Source organism: Theropithecus gelada, chromosome 16 (genome assembly GCF_003255815.1).
Source record: "Theropithecus gelada isolate Dixy chromosome 16, Tgel_1.0, whole genome shotgun sequence".
Lineage (NCBI taxonomy): Eukaryota > Metazoa > Chordata > Mammalia > Primates > Cercopithecidae > Theropithecus > Theropithecus gelada.
In genome coordinates this window covers 25,158,710-25,175,362 of record NC_037684.1, presented here as the reverse complement: position 1 = coordinate 25,175,362, position 16,653 = coordinate 25,158,710, and the positions used below count along the sequence as shown (strand labels likewise).

Below are 16,653 nucleotides of genomic sequence, written 5' to 3'. Positions count from 1 at the left end.
CTTGCCTCCATTGTCTCCCCCAATTTGGGTAACTCCTTTTCCACCTTCAACCACCCCCCAGACACATCAGTCCTATAAATTAAGCTTTAATAATGTAACGGAACCCCTCCCATCCCTTTCCAATCGCGCAGAACTTTGATTTGGTCTCCATTGATCACAAAAATCTTTGCCTTCAACTCCAGTAATTTCTTTCTCCACTTCCACCTCTCTTACTCTTAAGGCTCCTTCTGCCTTCAGAGTTGGATTTGTTCACCCAGGGCTGGAGTTGGAGAAGCCAAACTCCTGGAGGGGAGCTGCTAAAAAATAGAGCTCTGTCTGCTGCTGCAGGAATGTTGGCTCTATCAGGCTCACAAATATAATTTTTATATTAGACTGTGGTCTTTGACTGGGTTTGTATGCCAATGAGGCATTTCTGGTTTACCAAATTTATACAAATCTCGCTTTAATTGATAATCACAGATGCTGTAATTTAAGACCTCCAGCTATAGAGCTTTCATATTAACTGCTGATATATTACTGTAAATCGTCTGAAATAACCAACTCCTGGGAGCGGAGCAGAGCAGAGAGGGAGGAAGTGCCTCCGAGAGCGACTCTCTCCCGGCTGGCCGCAGAAACAGCCCAGCTTCCACATCATTTTCCGTGAAAAATGATTTATCGAAGACATGGCCATAAACAACACAACTCGCTCACAAACACACACAGACGCACGCGCGCACACACACGCACACACACACACAATGGCTGGCATGCCGGCTGAGAAGCTGACACCCATATTGCTATAAATCAAGAAAAAGGTTGGAGGAGAGAGTGAGAGGGAGGGAGGGAGGGAGAGAGAGGGAGAGAGAGAGGGAGAGAGAGAGAGAAAGAGAGAGAGACAGAGAGAGAGAGAAAAGAAGAATATTCCTAAAATCTCTATGCAATGCCTCAATGGGTATAAACACACAGAGCACCGTGTGAAGAGAAATGGCAGGAAATGAAGATGGCTATTTGTCACATTTTACGACAATAACATTAATAACAAACAATAAATTTACATGGACATATAAGACGCGGTAGGTAGTGAGAAATCCCTTCTACTTACAATACCCCAGCCCGCGGTGTGGCTCCGGCTGCGGGGCTGTTTTATTGCTGTCTCCCTTTCTTTTTCTCTCTCTCTCCCTCTCTCTCCCCCTCTCTCTTTTTTTTTCTCGGGGTACAGGCTTGTTTTTCAAAGGACAGTTGAATTGCACGTCAGAAACAGGGAGACCGAGCCTGTGATTTTCCTGACGAATACATATCTATTCTGCAACCTCGGCATTAATTATTTAATGAATCACGTGACCGGGAGGGGGAAGGGGGTCTTTCGATTTCAGGCTCAAAGGACCACTATGACCTTCCCCTTCAGGAGGAGAAATTTTCCTGCAAAATAAGTTCCCCCCGAACCCACCAATGGAACAGTAGTGAGGTCTCCGTCTGTCTCCCACACTCACATCCATACCTACTACATCTGCAGCTCCTTAACCCCTCTGGACACACACTTACCCACAGCCCACCTCTCCTCTCTCCCTTCTCCTCTTGCTTCTGCTTAGTTCGTGGAGGTGCAGAAATAGTCTGCAGGGGCGTCTGGGGGGTGGGGGTGGGGTGGGCACAGAGCCCTTCTCCAAGCCCCTGGATTTCTCAGCTTCCAGTTCTTCTCTCTGCATCCTTTAGGATTAAGATTTCCTCCCCAGCTGCATTTTCTCCCCCACTCCTGGGGGTATTTATTTGAGTGGGACTTCCTAAATAATGGACAAAATTTCTGAAGGAGCCACTTTGAAAATAAACACTTCATAAGTCCGTGGTATAAGTGGATAAAGAATGGGACTTCTGGCTTTATTCTCATTTTGATCTTTTCTGGTACCTTTTGAAGGGGCAAAAAAGGGACAGGGTGAAGAGATTACTCTGGAGCTTTTAGAGTTGAGAATAACCACAAGGGGGACTTTTTTTCCCTCTTGTGTTGTTACTACTATAGGAAACCAAATGTGACTGACCGTTTGAAAATAGATTCTAGAGACAAAGACTGGGACTAAGGTTTCTACACAAAAGAATCGGACTGTCAGCCTCTCCCTACCTATGTCACACCCTGTCTCATTTCCCCCCGCTTCCCAAACCTACCAGTGAAGACAGCTGGAGATTTGAACAGGAGAGGAGGGAAAAGAGACGAAAAGCTTTGAAGTCAGCCTGGCAGCCCCAGGATCCCTATTTCCCAGGTGTTAGCACCCCGAGCTTCCAATCAACAAACAATGGAGGCTGATCAATGGGAAAAAGATGGGGAACGGCTGTGCCTGTTAAAGGGTTAAATATCAGGGACTATCTATTCCCTAGGCCTAAAGAGAGAGACACACAGACCCCTTCACCTCAAATATAAACAAAATAAAACAAGAACAATCCCCCACCCAAACTTGACCAGTTACTTGCAACTAGAATCAGAGTTCTCGGCCGGGGCATGGGGTGGGGGTGGGGATGCAAAGGGAAGCAGAAAAGACATTCCTGAAGAAGCCGCAGCCTTATCTGTCCTCAGCAGCTCTCAAGGCAGCCAGGACCACAGCCTCCAGGGCAGGCGGGGAATCCAGGAAGAATGAGCTTTAGGGTAGGGGAGCAGGGATCTGAGGGGCCTCCCCCAGCTTGTTTGAAGGGGTCTAAACCAAAAGCAACTCAGTGGAGAGAAGGTTGAGGACCCGGTTGTCTTAACAAACCCCAAAGAAACAGCCACCCCGGTCTCAGCCTCGGAGGTTCCAGCTACAGTGGCAGCTGCACAGCTTCTGCCCCAGCCAAAAGCACTGGAATCTGCTCTGGCCTCATGGGGTGGGGGCGCCGGCCAGGCCTGGACTCTGTAGGGGAGGTGGTCAGCTTTGATTGTCCAGATACAAAACACAGACTGGTATTGAATTCAGCCTGATCCCGACGTGGGCCCTGCTCCCGGCTCCAGCGAGGGCAACTCCCTGAAAGGTTCTGGCCACAAATCCATTAAAAATGGTCCTCCAAAGAAAAACACTCTGCTAAAGTCTAAAATAAAAATAGAGAGCAGAGAGAGAGAGGAGAGAGAAATGCTGGATGTGGGAAGAGAGCAATCTCTAAAACGGAGAAATAATTTTTAAGGACAAGAAAAAGAACAGCAAAATGACACGAAGGCACGCCGGCAGGTTCTGTTAAAATGACCACACTCTTTTTGGATCCTGGGAATGTCCACGTTCAAATAAACAAGCGCCTGATCGCGAGCCGAGCACTTTCTTGCTGCCGATAAAGTGAACGTTTACACTGTGAGAAAGGCGAGATTGATTTACGAATCTGAACGCGCCAGTTTTATGGCTGATCACAAATCCGTCAGCGCTCAACTCACGCTGGGAAACTTCCCAACTCCGTTTTCCAACCAGACCCCCTCCCCAGCCGCCACTTCCCAGGGAGACCCACCGCCAGTGCTGGGGCCGCCTCCGAGGGCTCTGGCAGGACTGGGCAACCCCCTCTGCCCAGGACAAGCGGGTGGAAGTAGGAGAGAGAATGGGGAGGGCCGAGGGAACTGGGGAGAAAGAGGGAAAGAAATCAGAAAGTTGGGAGAACTGGAGTGGCACTAGGATTGTCTGGAGTGAAGGAAATGGGAGATCTGGCAGTTCTCCTTCGTGAACCCCAGCTTTCTCTGACTATGGTCTCTCTCGTTTTCCCTTTGATGGGCCCTAATCCTCACACTGCAGAAAGCAGTTTGTAAAGTCCCTGGCGACTAGGTCTTTGTCACTTGAGCCTATAGAGGGCCCACAACTGGCTATCTGCCCTTATAGGTAATGAATGCACATCTCCCTGAGCCCCAAATATTTTTAGTCCAGGAGCAGCCTAGCTTGCTTTGTGCTCATCCTCTTTCCTTCCTGAGGCCTCCAGCCCCTCTACTTATGCCACCCAGGGATAAAGGAGAGACTATCAACCACTCCAGCTATTTATTGCCTGAAATAGAGTCCCCAAATTTCAAGAAACCATTTACAAAATGCAAACCAACAACCCACATATCCCAGCAAGGTTCTGTCTCTTCTAGTCTTAACTGAAGGGGAACATTTCATCCTCCCAGCCAGCGTCTGTCTGTGTCTGTCTCTCTTTCTCTTTGTCTCTGTCTCTCCCCAAGAGGGTGGCTGCTGGTATGGATTTTTAAGATACAGCAAACAGAAAACAGTTTTTGGAAAGGCTCTATGTTCAGGGCTCACTGTTTGACAAATCCTCCACCTATTTCTTAAAAGTTTCTGGAAACTTTGGCTAAGCTGGGACAGCAGGCCCTGGAAAGTACTCAGAATAGTCTGCACTGATCCTCCTCCCATTTCCCTTGCTCCTCTGGTGGGTGAGGCACTCCAAGGGCTTTTTTTGGTTATTGGGGAGATTAAGAATTAGGGGAAAGAGGTAAAGGTGATTGTAGAAATAGCTTCCTAAACAAAGGAACTTCAGAAAATGGGTTGATAGGCTGTGGATTTGGATGTCAGCCCTCAGAGAGATGACAGCCTGTGAAGCAATGTTCATGGCAGAAGCCCTTTCTCTTCGCAGCTCAGGAGTTTATTCCTCTGGCCCTCTGAAGCCTTGTGGATTAGGCCCCTCCAACCTCTCATATCTTCTCCCTTTGTCTTTCTTCCCTCAGTTCAGTTCCCTCCAAGTGAAACAGTAAAGAGATGAACTGGACCTTGGAGTGGTGCCGGGAGGATGGCTGGAGTCTGGACTGCTGAAGGTGCTGTGTACAGAGAGACAGATAAGCACCCTACTTTCCTACCCCGACTGGACCCTTGGGCTAAAAATCTTTATGTCTTTTCCCCCAGTGGACAGTAATAGAAAAATAATCCAAAAGTTTCAAAATCGCAAAGATGGGTTTGGGGCCTAGAGGGGTTGGAGAAGATGGGACATATGATGGGCCAAGGACCTCTCCCTGCAGAGGTGTGACTCTCCCTCCTGGGCAGGAGGCAAAAGCCAACACAATGTCCAGTCTCAGCGAGGTCAAGGGGCTTCCGAGGTCATTTTGTGGTTCTAATACTGAGCTAATCGCCTAGAAAACGTGGCCTCTCCATGAACTCTCTCTCCTGCCAGCCTCCCGCCTCCAAACCCTAAGTGAGGCCTCAGGGAAAAAGGGCCAACACATTCAGGTCGGCTGCAGAGCCCACTGACTCCCTCAGCCTAAGAAACAGGGCTGCAGAGGAGAGAACAGAGACCTCAAATTAGGAGAGCAAAGGGAAACCAAACCAACATTGCTGCTTCAGGAAGAAGGCTGGGGGGACAGAGCAGAAGAGAAATATTTCTGCATCAGTGCACCTCGCCTGTGAACTGAGCAGTTTCCTGCTCCAGAGAGTAGCACGTATTTGTCTAGAATCCCAAGCTAGACACAAGAAGAAAAACAAGAACATATATCCATTTATACCCGCTCCAAAGCTGGAACATTCCATTCAAGCACTGGATTTGATTTTTCCAGGAGGCAGCAGTGACAGCATCGCACCGGTAAACAGGCATAGGGGACACCAGTCCCCAGTGTAGACAAGCAGAGTCACAGGAACACACCGACCACATGTGGACCTCACTAGACACACCCATGCACACATGCTGGAGCTCGCTGTGCCTGCCTGCATTTTCCAAAACCAGAAAAGCGCTTCTGAACTGCCTCACAGAACAACCTTCTTCTCTGGGGTTTTTCATGGGTCCTGACACCTCAGTCCCAACCAATTCAAACACTCTCCAGGTGTTGAGGCCCCTCTCTCTCTCCCTCTGACCCAAGCATCAGTCATCATAAAAGGGAGCAAACCTGCCCAAGCATCCACCGTAAAAACCCAGTCAAGAGAGTTAAAAAACAAAAAGGAGGAGGCGAGAGAGTGTTTCTTCTTTCACTTGTGAAAAGAGCTCATAAAACGATCAAAACACGCCAGCCTGGGCCAGGGCTTTGTTACCTTTGCGCCTCTCGCCTCCTCTCCTCCGAACTCCGCCGATCCCATTCATGACGAAGGGCTTCTTCCAAACTGAGAGAAAAAAGTTTTCAACTTTATGGTTCCAAATTTTTTCTCCCTTGCAGATCCGGGAGAGACGGCTAACACTTTTTTCCCCCAACAGCCGGTCTGAGGAGATTTGCTGTTGAATAATAACAAAGGAGAGAGGATACGTATTTAAAGAAAAGAAGTGATTAATGGTTTTCTGTATAATTCTCACATTTTTCTTAGCTCTTGTCTACACAGAATGGCTGTGAACTTTAAGCTCCATAGAAATCTTTTTTTTTAAATTCTATTCATACCTTCCAAAGAGCAGCTTTGATTTGGTTCTTTAGAGACATTCCTTGGGGGGGCATATACTTTTTTAAGAACTATTTTCCCCCTCAACTCGGGGCTTTGGCATCCCCTTGCAGCTAAAACACCACACCGCAATCCGACCGAAATAAAGCTCGCCCCTCTCATCCTCCAGGTCCACGACGATTTTTTATGAGTCTCCCAGCAGCATTTAAACGGACAGTTCAGCAGCCCTTTCGCGGCTGGGGACACCGGCCTGCCGGTTCCCCCTGCCCTACCCAGCCTCCAACTACCAGAGCTGCAAGCTAGAGGAATGCAAAATAAATAACAATAAAATGCGCGGGCCGGGGGGGTTGGTTCTTTTTATTTTCTGAAAGGAAATGGGACTGAAAAAACGACTTTTAATTGTATATGCTCTCCCGAGCCCCGAGCTTTTTGGAGGTGGGGTGGTTGCACCCTGGACGACCAATGGACCAGAGACCCTGAGGCTGGAGCTCCCAGACCTCAGAACTTCTAAGCAGTGCTGCACAAAAGCAATTCCAGCCTGACAGAACTTCTGAGGGTCACCTGCACCCCTTTCCCCTACCCCCACTCCATTCTAGGGGTGACTGGGACCTCAGAGACAGAAAGCTATTTGGTCCCCAGTCATACTTTCGATACTTTCTATGAGAAAGAAAATGAAAATTAATACTGGAGCAAGGCTTCACAAAAGAGGCCATTTGTCTTCTTGATTATCTATTTGCTTGTCAGAGTTTGAGCTATGGCACTGGCTAGCTCCTTTGTAATATAAAAATACTCTGAAAACCTGCAAACACCCAGAAACATCTGTGCAAAAAATTAGACTCATTAAAGCCTTAAACACCTCAGAGGAAAGCGATACCTTCTTATGCTGCGAGGAAAGAGGCCAGCCTCATGGAGTCCTCTCTCGGAACTTTAATAACCAAAGAGCCGTCTGTCTAGAAGGAGACAGCTTAACCGCATTTTATTTGCTTATGACAAATAAATCACGATATGAAAGGCTTTGCCATACTTAAGCCTCTTGTGTCCTACAATGAAACATTTTCCCCCATTAGGGACTGGAATCAGCCCTCCCAGTCCTTTCAATCCATTTTTGGACTGAAGGGAAAAAATTAAAAGCCCCAAAACAAAACACACCCACCCTAAAAGGAAAACAAACCAACCACCACAATTTGGAGTCCTCTGAGATAAAAATTCCCATCAGACTCTTTGACAAAAAATCTTCAACCACACACAATGTGAGGCTGAACCCACTAGGGTGCTTAAAATATACACTGGGTGGCATTTGTCCATATCTTTACGCCAATGTTTCAACAAAAACACGCTATGCTGGTCACAAGAAACCAAACATTTATTTCTATTGTCACTCTGTACAGCACACAGATATTCACAAGTAGGAAGGGTTCTAAACTCAAGCAGCCCCAGAGGTAGGAAAGGGCCTGGTTTTGGAATGTCAGAAAGAGAAAAGGAGAGAGGACGCACATGACACAAAAAAATAGTAATAATAATATTATCAATACTAATAATAAACGATGCAACATGATAAACTATGGGAGAGGGCTCTGCAACATCCTCCTCCCAGACTGGGAGGGGCACATTTTATTTCCTAGTTTCACATTCATTTTCAGTCTAGGAGAGAGGCCTCTGCTGTACAACTCTGGACTGGCAGAGTAGTGCCCAGCTCCCAGAACTCAACTGGCCCCTCACCCTGCCAGGCATGGCTTGGCTTGGCCTTCCAGAGGAAGGCCCTCCCGGGTCTCTGAGTCTCTCTTTTTCCTTGGACTCAATTTCCCTCCTCACTCCTGAGTTGTCAAGGCCACCCGCTCCCCTACTTGCTCCCCTCCTCTGTTCCCCACCCCCCAACCCCACGGTGGAAGTGGGTGAGCAGTCACTCTGGCCCTCCGTGAACGGGCACGGAAGATGAGGGAGAGTGTGTGTGCGTTTGTTACCGTGGCCAAAACACTGCACTATCTGGCAGTCAGAGGGTGCTTTCGCTGGGTATCGGGAGTGGGGGACAAAGAAAGGAAATCCAGGCTGTCTTCCAGCAACGGCAGCAGCAGAGGCGGAGGCGGCCGAGCCGGGCCTCATTTGTTAGCGGGTGTCGAGGTAATGGTCGCCACCGAGGCCCGTCCTCTCCTCGGCAGAGTAAACAAGACAGATGGGCCTGGGCCTGGCGTGATTAAAGATGAAACGTGGATCCATCTTCGCCAAAGCTGAAAACGAGGAGCTGCAGCCTCCTCCTATTTCTCTTTCTGTTTTTTTCTTCTTCCTTCTTCTTTTTCTTTTTTCTTTTTTTTTTCTTTTTAAGGAAGAAAGCAAGAGATTTGAATCTTGCTTCTGGGGGGGGCCTCCCCGTGGCCCTCTATTGTCATTTCTATAAATAAAGCTTCCCCTCCCCCTCTTCTGCGTTTATTCGCATATAAAGTGTGGGGGAGGGCAGATAGATTTTTCCGGGGCCCAGGCCCCAGGGCCCCCTCCTGTCCCCCCACCCCATCCCCTGCACTCACTGCCCACCCCCACCCCGAGGTTCGTGGCTCCCGCGTGCAGGGGCACTAGAGCGCGGGGGGTCCTCCATTGGGCCGGCCAGGGGTCCCTCCGGCTGAGCCTGCCGCACCACCCGAGCGGATCTTGGTGTTGGGCAACTTGTGGTCTTTTTTCCACTTCATGCGCCGGTTCTGGAACCAGATCTTGATCTGGCGCTCGGAGAGGCAGAGCGCGTGGGCGATCTCCACCCTCCGGCGCCGTGTCAGGTAGCGGTTGTAGTGAAATTCCTTCTCCAGCTCCAAGACCTGCTGGCGAGTGTAGGCGGTCCGAGAGCGCTTGGGCTCCCCGCCGGCGTAATTGGGGTTTACTGGACACACACGGAGAGAGGGAGAAAGAGAAAGTTTTATTGCCCCCGAAAGGAAGAGCCCTTTCTTCCAGCGAACACAGTGTTTCCCTCCCTCCCTCTCCCGACACCTCTTCTTCCTTCCGAGGGAGAGGGGGAAAAACGAAAAGGGAAGAATGCAAGACCCAAGAATGAGAGAGACCTCCAAGTTTTGGAGAGCTGTGCTGTGTCCTTGTTGTTTGGGTGTCTGGTGGGGAGGGGGGACATGTGAGAACTCCCCCAAGGTTTTAATTGCTCCTCTCTCTCCCTCAGCTTGGGGCCCCCAGAATGGGAGAATAAGGGGGTGGAAGAGGGAGGGGAGGTTTCCCTAAACCTTTCCTCTGTTTAGTTCCCACCCTTGCTGCTCAGATTCCAAGCAGTGCCTGCCCCTACTGAAAACTTTTACCTACTTCTCCAGCCAAGGAGTCAGACTGGAAGAAAGGAAAAAATAAATACTGGGAGTTGACTCAACTCTACTTAAATACGGATTACCTCCTCCTCCTTCTCCTCCTCCATCTCCTACACCCCTCCCCAACTTCCAACTTCACTGAGACTGTATCTCCCTGGCGAAAAAGTCGCTGGTGAGAATGGTGAAGAGGATGGGGAACCTACTTCAAAGGCTCAGGGCCCACCAGGCCATAAAAATTTATGGGGGATGTAATTATGTGGCTCTGAAAACAGGCGACCGTAAATCTCTGGCAATGGCGAGTTTATAGCGGGGACAATTGGCTTCCCCAGCTCACTCCCCCACCCATGCCTCCGAGGTCCCTTTGGTGTAAAGCTCCAGGGGTGGGAGGGGGAAAGGGTGCCCACGCACTCACCCGTGCTCACGTGAACTTTGCGCATCCAGGGGTAGACGACTGGCTCTTTGCACGCGGAGTGGGACGGGCTGGGGTGCAGGGGGTTCTGGGCGCAGGGAGGCGGCGGGGGGCTGCTGCTGACCGCCTCGCAGCGCTGGCCGGGCTCCGGGAGGAGGGCCCCGGCGGGTGGCGGCGCAGGAGCCCGAGGGGACAGCCCGGGCGGTGGCGGGGGCGGCGGGGGTGGTGGCGGAGGCGGCGGGGGCCCAGGGTCCCGGCAGGCCGCATAGCGCTGCACGGTGCACGCCGCGCGCCGCCCGAAGCCCGCCTCCGGCTGGAAGCTGCTCTCTCGCCTCTGGCCGCCGGCGTAGTACCCGGGCGAGTGGTCGCTGGGTAGGTAATCGCTCTGTGAATATTCCTCGCATGGAGGGAACTTGGGGTCGACATAGTTTGAGTTGATCAAAAAAGAACTCATAGCCATTAATTTCTGGGAATTGCCCACAAAATATACTAAAATTTATTCCGACCCCTGACTCGTTTTCCTGTTTCCGAAAGCCCTCCTACTTACTGTCAAGTGAACAAAGTTAGGCGCCCACGTGATCCTCCGAGCCAATGGCCGACCCGCCTGCGATTCCCGGATAAGGAAATCTGCTCACCCGGACCCCACTCCAGCCACAGAGGTTTATTTCCCCTTCTTCTCTTCCCCCTCCCCACCCACCCACCCAACACCAGGATTTACATAGGGCTCCTGCGGGGCGACCCCCTCCTTGCCTCGCTCTCTCTGGGATCAGAGAGAGGGAGAGAGCGCGCGCAGGTTGCGACTGGAGGGCCTGTTGGGGCGCTAGGCAGAGCGCAAACCCTAGATCCCTTAAGAAGTTGGGGCTCCTGGTGTAGCTCCTCCTGTTCTGCCTCACCTCTGCCCAGCATTCTCTACCTTCCATAGGCCCCAGTCTCCTCCCCTCGGCAGGAGGGAGCCCTAGCACCCTGCGTCTCTATGGGGAGTTAGGTTACTGGCGGGCTGGGGGCTCCGTCTCGAAAGGGGAACCCATACGGGGGCCAGAGCATAGAGCTTAGGGCTTTTCTCTGCAGCCGGATGGGGAGGAGTAGGGGTGAGAGAGGAGGCGTCCAGAGCTAGAGGGCGGGTGCGCAGAGGGACTTGTCAGAGATGAATGGAACCGCGGGCGGATCGATAGGAAATTCATGCACTAATTCGGGGAGACCTCGCCTTCCAAATCGCATTTAGCTGCGCAGTTAGCTAGACTGTATCAGTCAGTCCGTCTGTCCCCCTTCTCCTATCCACTCCTTCCTTTAATCCACGCGGCTCAAGCCCGGAGAAACGAATTGGTTTCCCACACTATGGATAGAGCGCTGGGGTAAAAAACCTGCAACTTTTGAGAGCAGAATTGATTAGCAATTTGCTAATTCCATAACCACCCGAGCAATACTAACCATGGGTCCGAGACGTTCTAATTGTTGCTAATGCCGCCGCCTCCGCGGCGAATAGAAATCTCACATCCCTGTGATACTGGGAATACAGCCCTAGAGGTTGTATTATGTGTGTACCCCCACACATAATAACACCCCTTGGTAATCGAGTATTTCCAGGTCATCTTGTTCTGAACTGAAACAGAAAGGCGACCTCAGCATCCGTTTGTTAAGCAAATTTCCTTTGCCTTCTTCGCACACCGAAGACGAGTCATTTTTTTCGAAATTTCCAATAAAGCCTCCCTGAGCCCAGAATGGAAAGTGGGTGCGTTTGGGACGAGAATATAAATTTAAAACTTCAACAACAATAACATTAACCTCTTAAAGAGAGGTGGAAAAGGACCAAGGCTCCCAGGGGCAGGCGTGGGGAGAGTTCAGGTAGATGATTTCTCCATCTCTAACCAGTTGAAGGAGGAAAAGAAAGAGGAATAAAGAGGAAGGAGTCTTCGTGTGGCCAGTCACCAGATTGTCCTTATTCAGAAAAATAATACATATATGTATATATTTTTTTCTTCTGGAAAAATACGAGCGGAGTGTTTATGTCAACTACATATTCCCCTAGATACGAATTTGTGACCACAAAATTCCTTACACAAATTCGGATCTACAGGGTATATACAGAAGACAGACAGATCTTCTTGGCCCAGAAATTTTCCAGTTCTCCTACTTTCCGCGCCTTCTTCGTTTGGGGTGTGGTTTGAGTGCTTTGGTTTTATTTCGTTTTGTTCTAGTTTTGAGCGCTGGGAACAGAAAAAGGCACTGCGAGTCGGTTCTTGGGATTACAAGGTTTTCAATTCTCTTCTATTAGAATTACAAGTAGCCAGTTCGGAAAGGGACGGGAACCTTGCCGCCCCCGCCGCCGCCGTGCAACTCTCGGTGGCGCATGAATTATGAGATGTAAACATTAGCTAAGCACAAAAGGAGGAAGGGTCATTCTGAGGCTGCCGCGAAGTCAGATTCAAGCCTTTCTGGGTGCCTTCGCGCCCCTCCCCTCCCCCCAGGACTTTTTTTTTTTTTTTTTTTTTTTTTTTTTTAGAAAAAACAAAACTCCAATCGGCTCCTCCCTGCCCCTCCAAGCCTTTAGTTTGTGATCAAACGAGTATCTAGATATTTTCCAAAGCGCCTCTCAGCGAAGGGAGGAGGAAGAGGCGGCTGGGTGTGAAGGAGGTGTAATAAAAGTCCTTTTGGAAAAATTCAGTGGTAAAAAGAGAGAGAAACAGCTGTAAAGAAAAATGCTGGGAGACCAAGCAGATGGGGCCCCGATATTTGATGACGGGCAATTCCGTTTACAACCTGAGAAAAGATCAAAGGCGTTTCATTTCCGAATGAAGGGCAATGAGGAACCATAAAAGATGCAGCCAGATGATATAGGGTCCCTCCCAGCCTCTCACACATCCTGGGAGCCAGGAGAGGGGGTCTATCCTGGGGAGGTGTGGGAGGAACCCCATTTCCCCAGCTTCCTAGCCCCAGGCGGGTCCTTTCCTTCTAAACACATACGAACTCGCTTAGCCACCTGCTTGGGTTGGTAGTGGTAGGACCAAAATGGGCATCTGGGGTTTCGGAACCAACTTTCTGAGGCTCCCAGAAGTCGTGAATTTACTAAGCTGAGAGTCTGGGGATTGGGCTGGAGGGAACTGAGACTGTGAAAGCTGTGACAGAGTAAGGGAAAATGTGCATAGAAAAAGCCTCCACCCCACCCAGACTCCCTACTCAACTCCCTAGGTCTGAGAAATATTTGCATCTCTAGTGAGGAAGTCAAAATAATATCAATTTCATTAACAAATACAGGAACAACACAAAAACAACCCTCTAACTGCAAAACTCCGGAGATCTCTGCCTATCCCCAGTCCTGGGACCTTGCAGGTGGGTAGGAGGAGAGTTCCCATCTGCCCACAACTAGGTCCAGAGACCCTCTGATTTTCTTTTCATCTTAAATCTAGAAATTGCCAATGTTGGCCTCTGGGCCTGATTTCTAACATCAACATTCTCCCAGACAGGCTGAACTCACACATATTTGGGAGAAAAAAGCAAACTATTATTACACTACTGTTGTCTTTGCCAAGAGAAGGTCCAATAGGTAATCTCAGACCCCCATCTGGGCAGTCAGGGAGACTAGAGTCTGGCCCAGGGCCCACAGACAAAATGCGCTGCTAGGATCCCCACCAGCTCCCTAGCGTCAACCAGGGACCTTTTACAAATCTTGTCAAAGGCCACTTAGGGTCTCCAGGACCCACTCCAACCGTCCAGGCCCCTCCCCCACCCCATACCTCCTGTCCTTCTCAACTCGACAGCTCTCGGAAACCCTTCCAACCCGTCGGCATTTCGGACGTTTGGGAGGGCCGCTGGGCCGGCTGCCGGGCCTCTCTGCTGCTCTACACTTCACAAGGGATGCGGCCCAGGTGCCCCAGCACCCCAAGAGAGAGGAACAGGGGGCAGAGCCACCGCGGGTTTGGGTATCCTTGATACTGGCGCCCGAGAGCAAAGATTTTTCTCCTCTGTGCGCTGGAAGCCGCCACCTGCCAATCCCACCAAGGCGCCGCACCCCCCACACCCCTCTAGCCGCCCGAGACAGAGAACAGGGTTTATGGGCGACTCCCAGGACGGGTTTCATCGGAGCGGGAGGCTGTCTCTCCCCTCCACCGCCCAGAAGGATACGAACAGCAACACGCATAATAATAAAATAAGAGCAGGGGCTGCGCGCTATCGGAGCCACCTCCCCTGCGCTCCCGGGTCTTTCCGCGGCTTCCCGACCGCCTTCTCCTGGCAGCCACAGGTTGCTAGCATGACCTCGCGCCGCCCAGCCACCCTCCGCCGTCCGGGCGTGTCCAGCCCGCGAGGAATCACCTTTTGTCGGAGGGGAGAAGGGACTCAGCGAGGGAGTGAAACCGAAGGCCCGAGCGGAGGCGAGTCCCCAGCCGGCCTGCGCATCGGCTGCGGCGGCGCGGAGGAAAGGCCCAGAGCGGGCGAGGGCGAGGGTACTCACCGGGAGGCTCCCCAGCCCCGCCGGCCGCCGAGCCGCCCGCGGACGCGCTGGGCAACAGCTGAGCTCGCTCCTGTCCACTATTGTGTGTCCGGAAAACCGGACCGCGGCGGCGGGCAGAGCCACGGGCTCCCTCAGAAGCCGGAACATGACTTTTTTTTTTTTTTTTTTTTTTTGGTGTGTTTTTGTTTTGGAAGCGCAAGTTTTCGTATTAATCTCATACTTTGGCAGTCTTTGTTAAACAGGCGCGTCACGAGGCTCTCAAACATTTTAATAATTTTTAGACGCCGTGACCTGCGGTTCACCCCTCTCCCGGCCTCCCCCACCAGCAGGCAGTTACTATAATACGCTCGCGCAGTTCGCTGGGTCATATTGAATTTTGCGTAGGTCATTACTTGGGAGAAAAATGACAGAGCAGAAATTTGATTCAGCTCATCCTCTCCAGCTCGACTTTTTGCCAGAGTCTTCTCTTCTCTTCACCCAACCCCCACCCCAAAAAAGTCCCATTCGGATAAGAGTCAGTCGGCCACGCCCCTGTTTTGACTTTCCATCATTCCCATATTTTTGTCAGCTCTGGTTCCAGAGAGAGTGTGGGGTTTCACGTGGGATCCTTTTGAGGCCTGAGAAGGAGGCTGGCACGGGGAAAACTGAAAGTGTGGCTTTGGGCATCTGGGCCCCAGAGAGCAGGCCTGAGCAAGAGGCCCCTTCCCTGAACCTTACCCCTAAATGCCTGTATGGCTAGGGCCCGAATCCCCACTCCATTGCACACTCCATCTGCTTTGTTGGCTCCCCTAAGTGTCAGAGATACCCTCATTTCTACAAAAGCTTTGGAAGCTCCAGGGCCTAGAAATGACCACTCCACCTCTTGGGGCCAAGATTTTGGTCCACACAACCCAGCAGTTTGGAGGAAGCTAGAACCCTGAGAGACGTGCTGGGCTGGGCTGGTCAAAGCTGGGGACATAACTTTCAGAGCTTTAACTGTCCTTTAAATACAAAACAATAGCTTCCCCCTCCCCCCAAATAATTGTTCTCATCAATACAGTAACACTTTTGCCTACCCCCATCAACCACACAAGGAGGTTCAGGAGCAGATTAAGAAGGCATTTAAAACAGTGAGATTTTCTTGGGTTTGTCTCTCCAGGATTAGAATCTGGTGGATTGCCTACAACACACTTCTCCCATTCTCCAGCCTCCTAGGGACCTGCAGAGGTGAGTCAGGTGACTCCCCTTCCTCCCAGTTCAAGTCTACAGACTGAGACAGGGCTCCAGCCTAGTTGGTCGGGTGGTAGCCTCCTAGTAGGGAGAGGTCAAGAAAGAACTCCCCAAGGCACCCAGCTTGGTCTAGAATGGCAGAGGCCACTTCTTCCCCATCCTAGGTCCCTCTAGCCCAGGACCTTGGGCTGCTCCAGTCTATACCGAAATTTGCTAACGTTCCGTCCTGGAACAGAAGGAGATGGATTCTTCAGTTCAGGCTTTGACATCTGTCTCTTCAGGACTCCAGGAATTCCCTCCTGGTCTGACACTGCAGAGAAACTCGCCTAAGGACTAAGCAGAAATAGGGACCTACACCCAATTGGTTTAGTCAAAACCCTGGGTTAAATCTATTTGAAATTTGATATTAAACCTTTGTCTCGTCTGGCCATGTTTCAAAAAGGAATCTTTACAGAAACTCTCAGGTTATCTTCATCCTAGAAGGAAAAACGCCCACAGTGTACCTCCTATAGTAAACGCTTGGAAGAGAACATAATGACATCTCATAATACAACAGTCATTTAAAGACCCAAAATAGGCATATGCCCCAGTGTTATAATTACTGAGTCTCTCTAGGCATTTACTTATGAGCTAAGCTCAATGCATGGATTCAAAGTTCATTTCAGGTTGCCTGTTTCAACTCCAGTAAAAAAGATCTCTGTGAGGCCATTTGGTACTTTTCCTTTGCATTTCTCCTCCCTCATCCAAATAGGAAGAGAAGGAGTCAAGATAAACACAAAAATGGAGGCTTGGGAGAGAGTGAGAGAATTAACAAGCTAATCTTTCAATAGGTAAGTTCTTAAACTGCAGCAATTTGGAGAGACAAATGAGAGTTTGGAAAGGCTCCAGTGTTGGCCCATGCTCATGGACCCTACCTTCCTGACACAGCCTGGGGGTTAAGGGTGCTGGAAAACAGGCCTGCCTCTCCCAGGGTTGGGGGATTGAAAGAGTCAGTAGTTTGACCCCTTTAGGGCAAGCAGGGTGAATTGATGTTGGTGAAAATCAAACCTT

At 50.5% G+C, this 16,653-nt stretch overlaps 2 protein-coding genes across 5 annotated transcripts in view; both read right to left on the bottom strand.

Moving 5' to 3' along the window:
- Nucleotides 1-16,653, bottom strand: part of HOXB3 (homeobox B3) — a 41,455-nt gene that overhangs the window by 19,118 nt on the left and 5,684 nt on the right. Inside the window, exons 1-2 of one of the 4 annotated variants that reach the window (XM_025361823.1) lie at nt 14,395-14,734; nt 5,916-6,093 (exon numbers count right to left, since the gene is read on the bottom strand). The exons of 2 other annotated variants lie outside the window; for them this stretch is intronic. The gene's annotated coding sequence lies outside the window, so the exon portion shown is untranslated. Of the gene's footprint in view, nt 1-5,915; nt 6,094-14,394; nt 14,735-16,653 lie in introns of those variants that run through there. One more of the 4 variants, XM_025361822.1, reaches the window with a different exon arrangement.
- Nucleotides 7,591-10,469, bottom strand: HOXB4 (homeobox B4). The gene is made up of 2 exons (XM_025361829.1): nt 9,951-10,469; nt 7,591-9,114 (listed from the first exon to the last, which is right to left on the bottom strand). The coding sequence occupies exons 1-2, from the start codon at nt 10,405-10,407 to the stop codon at nt 8,816-8,818; spliced, it is 756 nt and encodes a 251-aa protein (XP_025217614.1). The 5' UTR covers nt 10,408-10,469; the 3' UTR covers nt 7,591-8,815.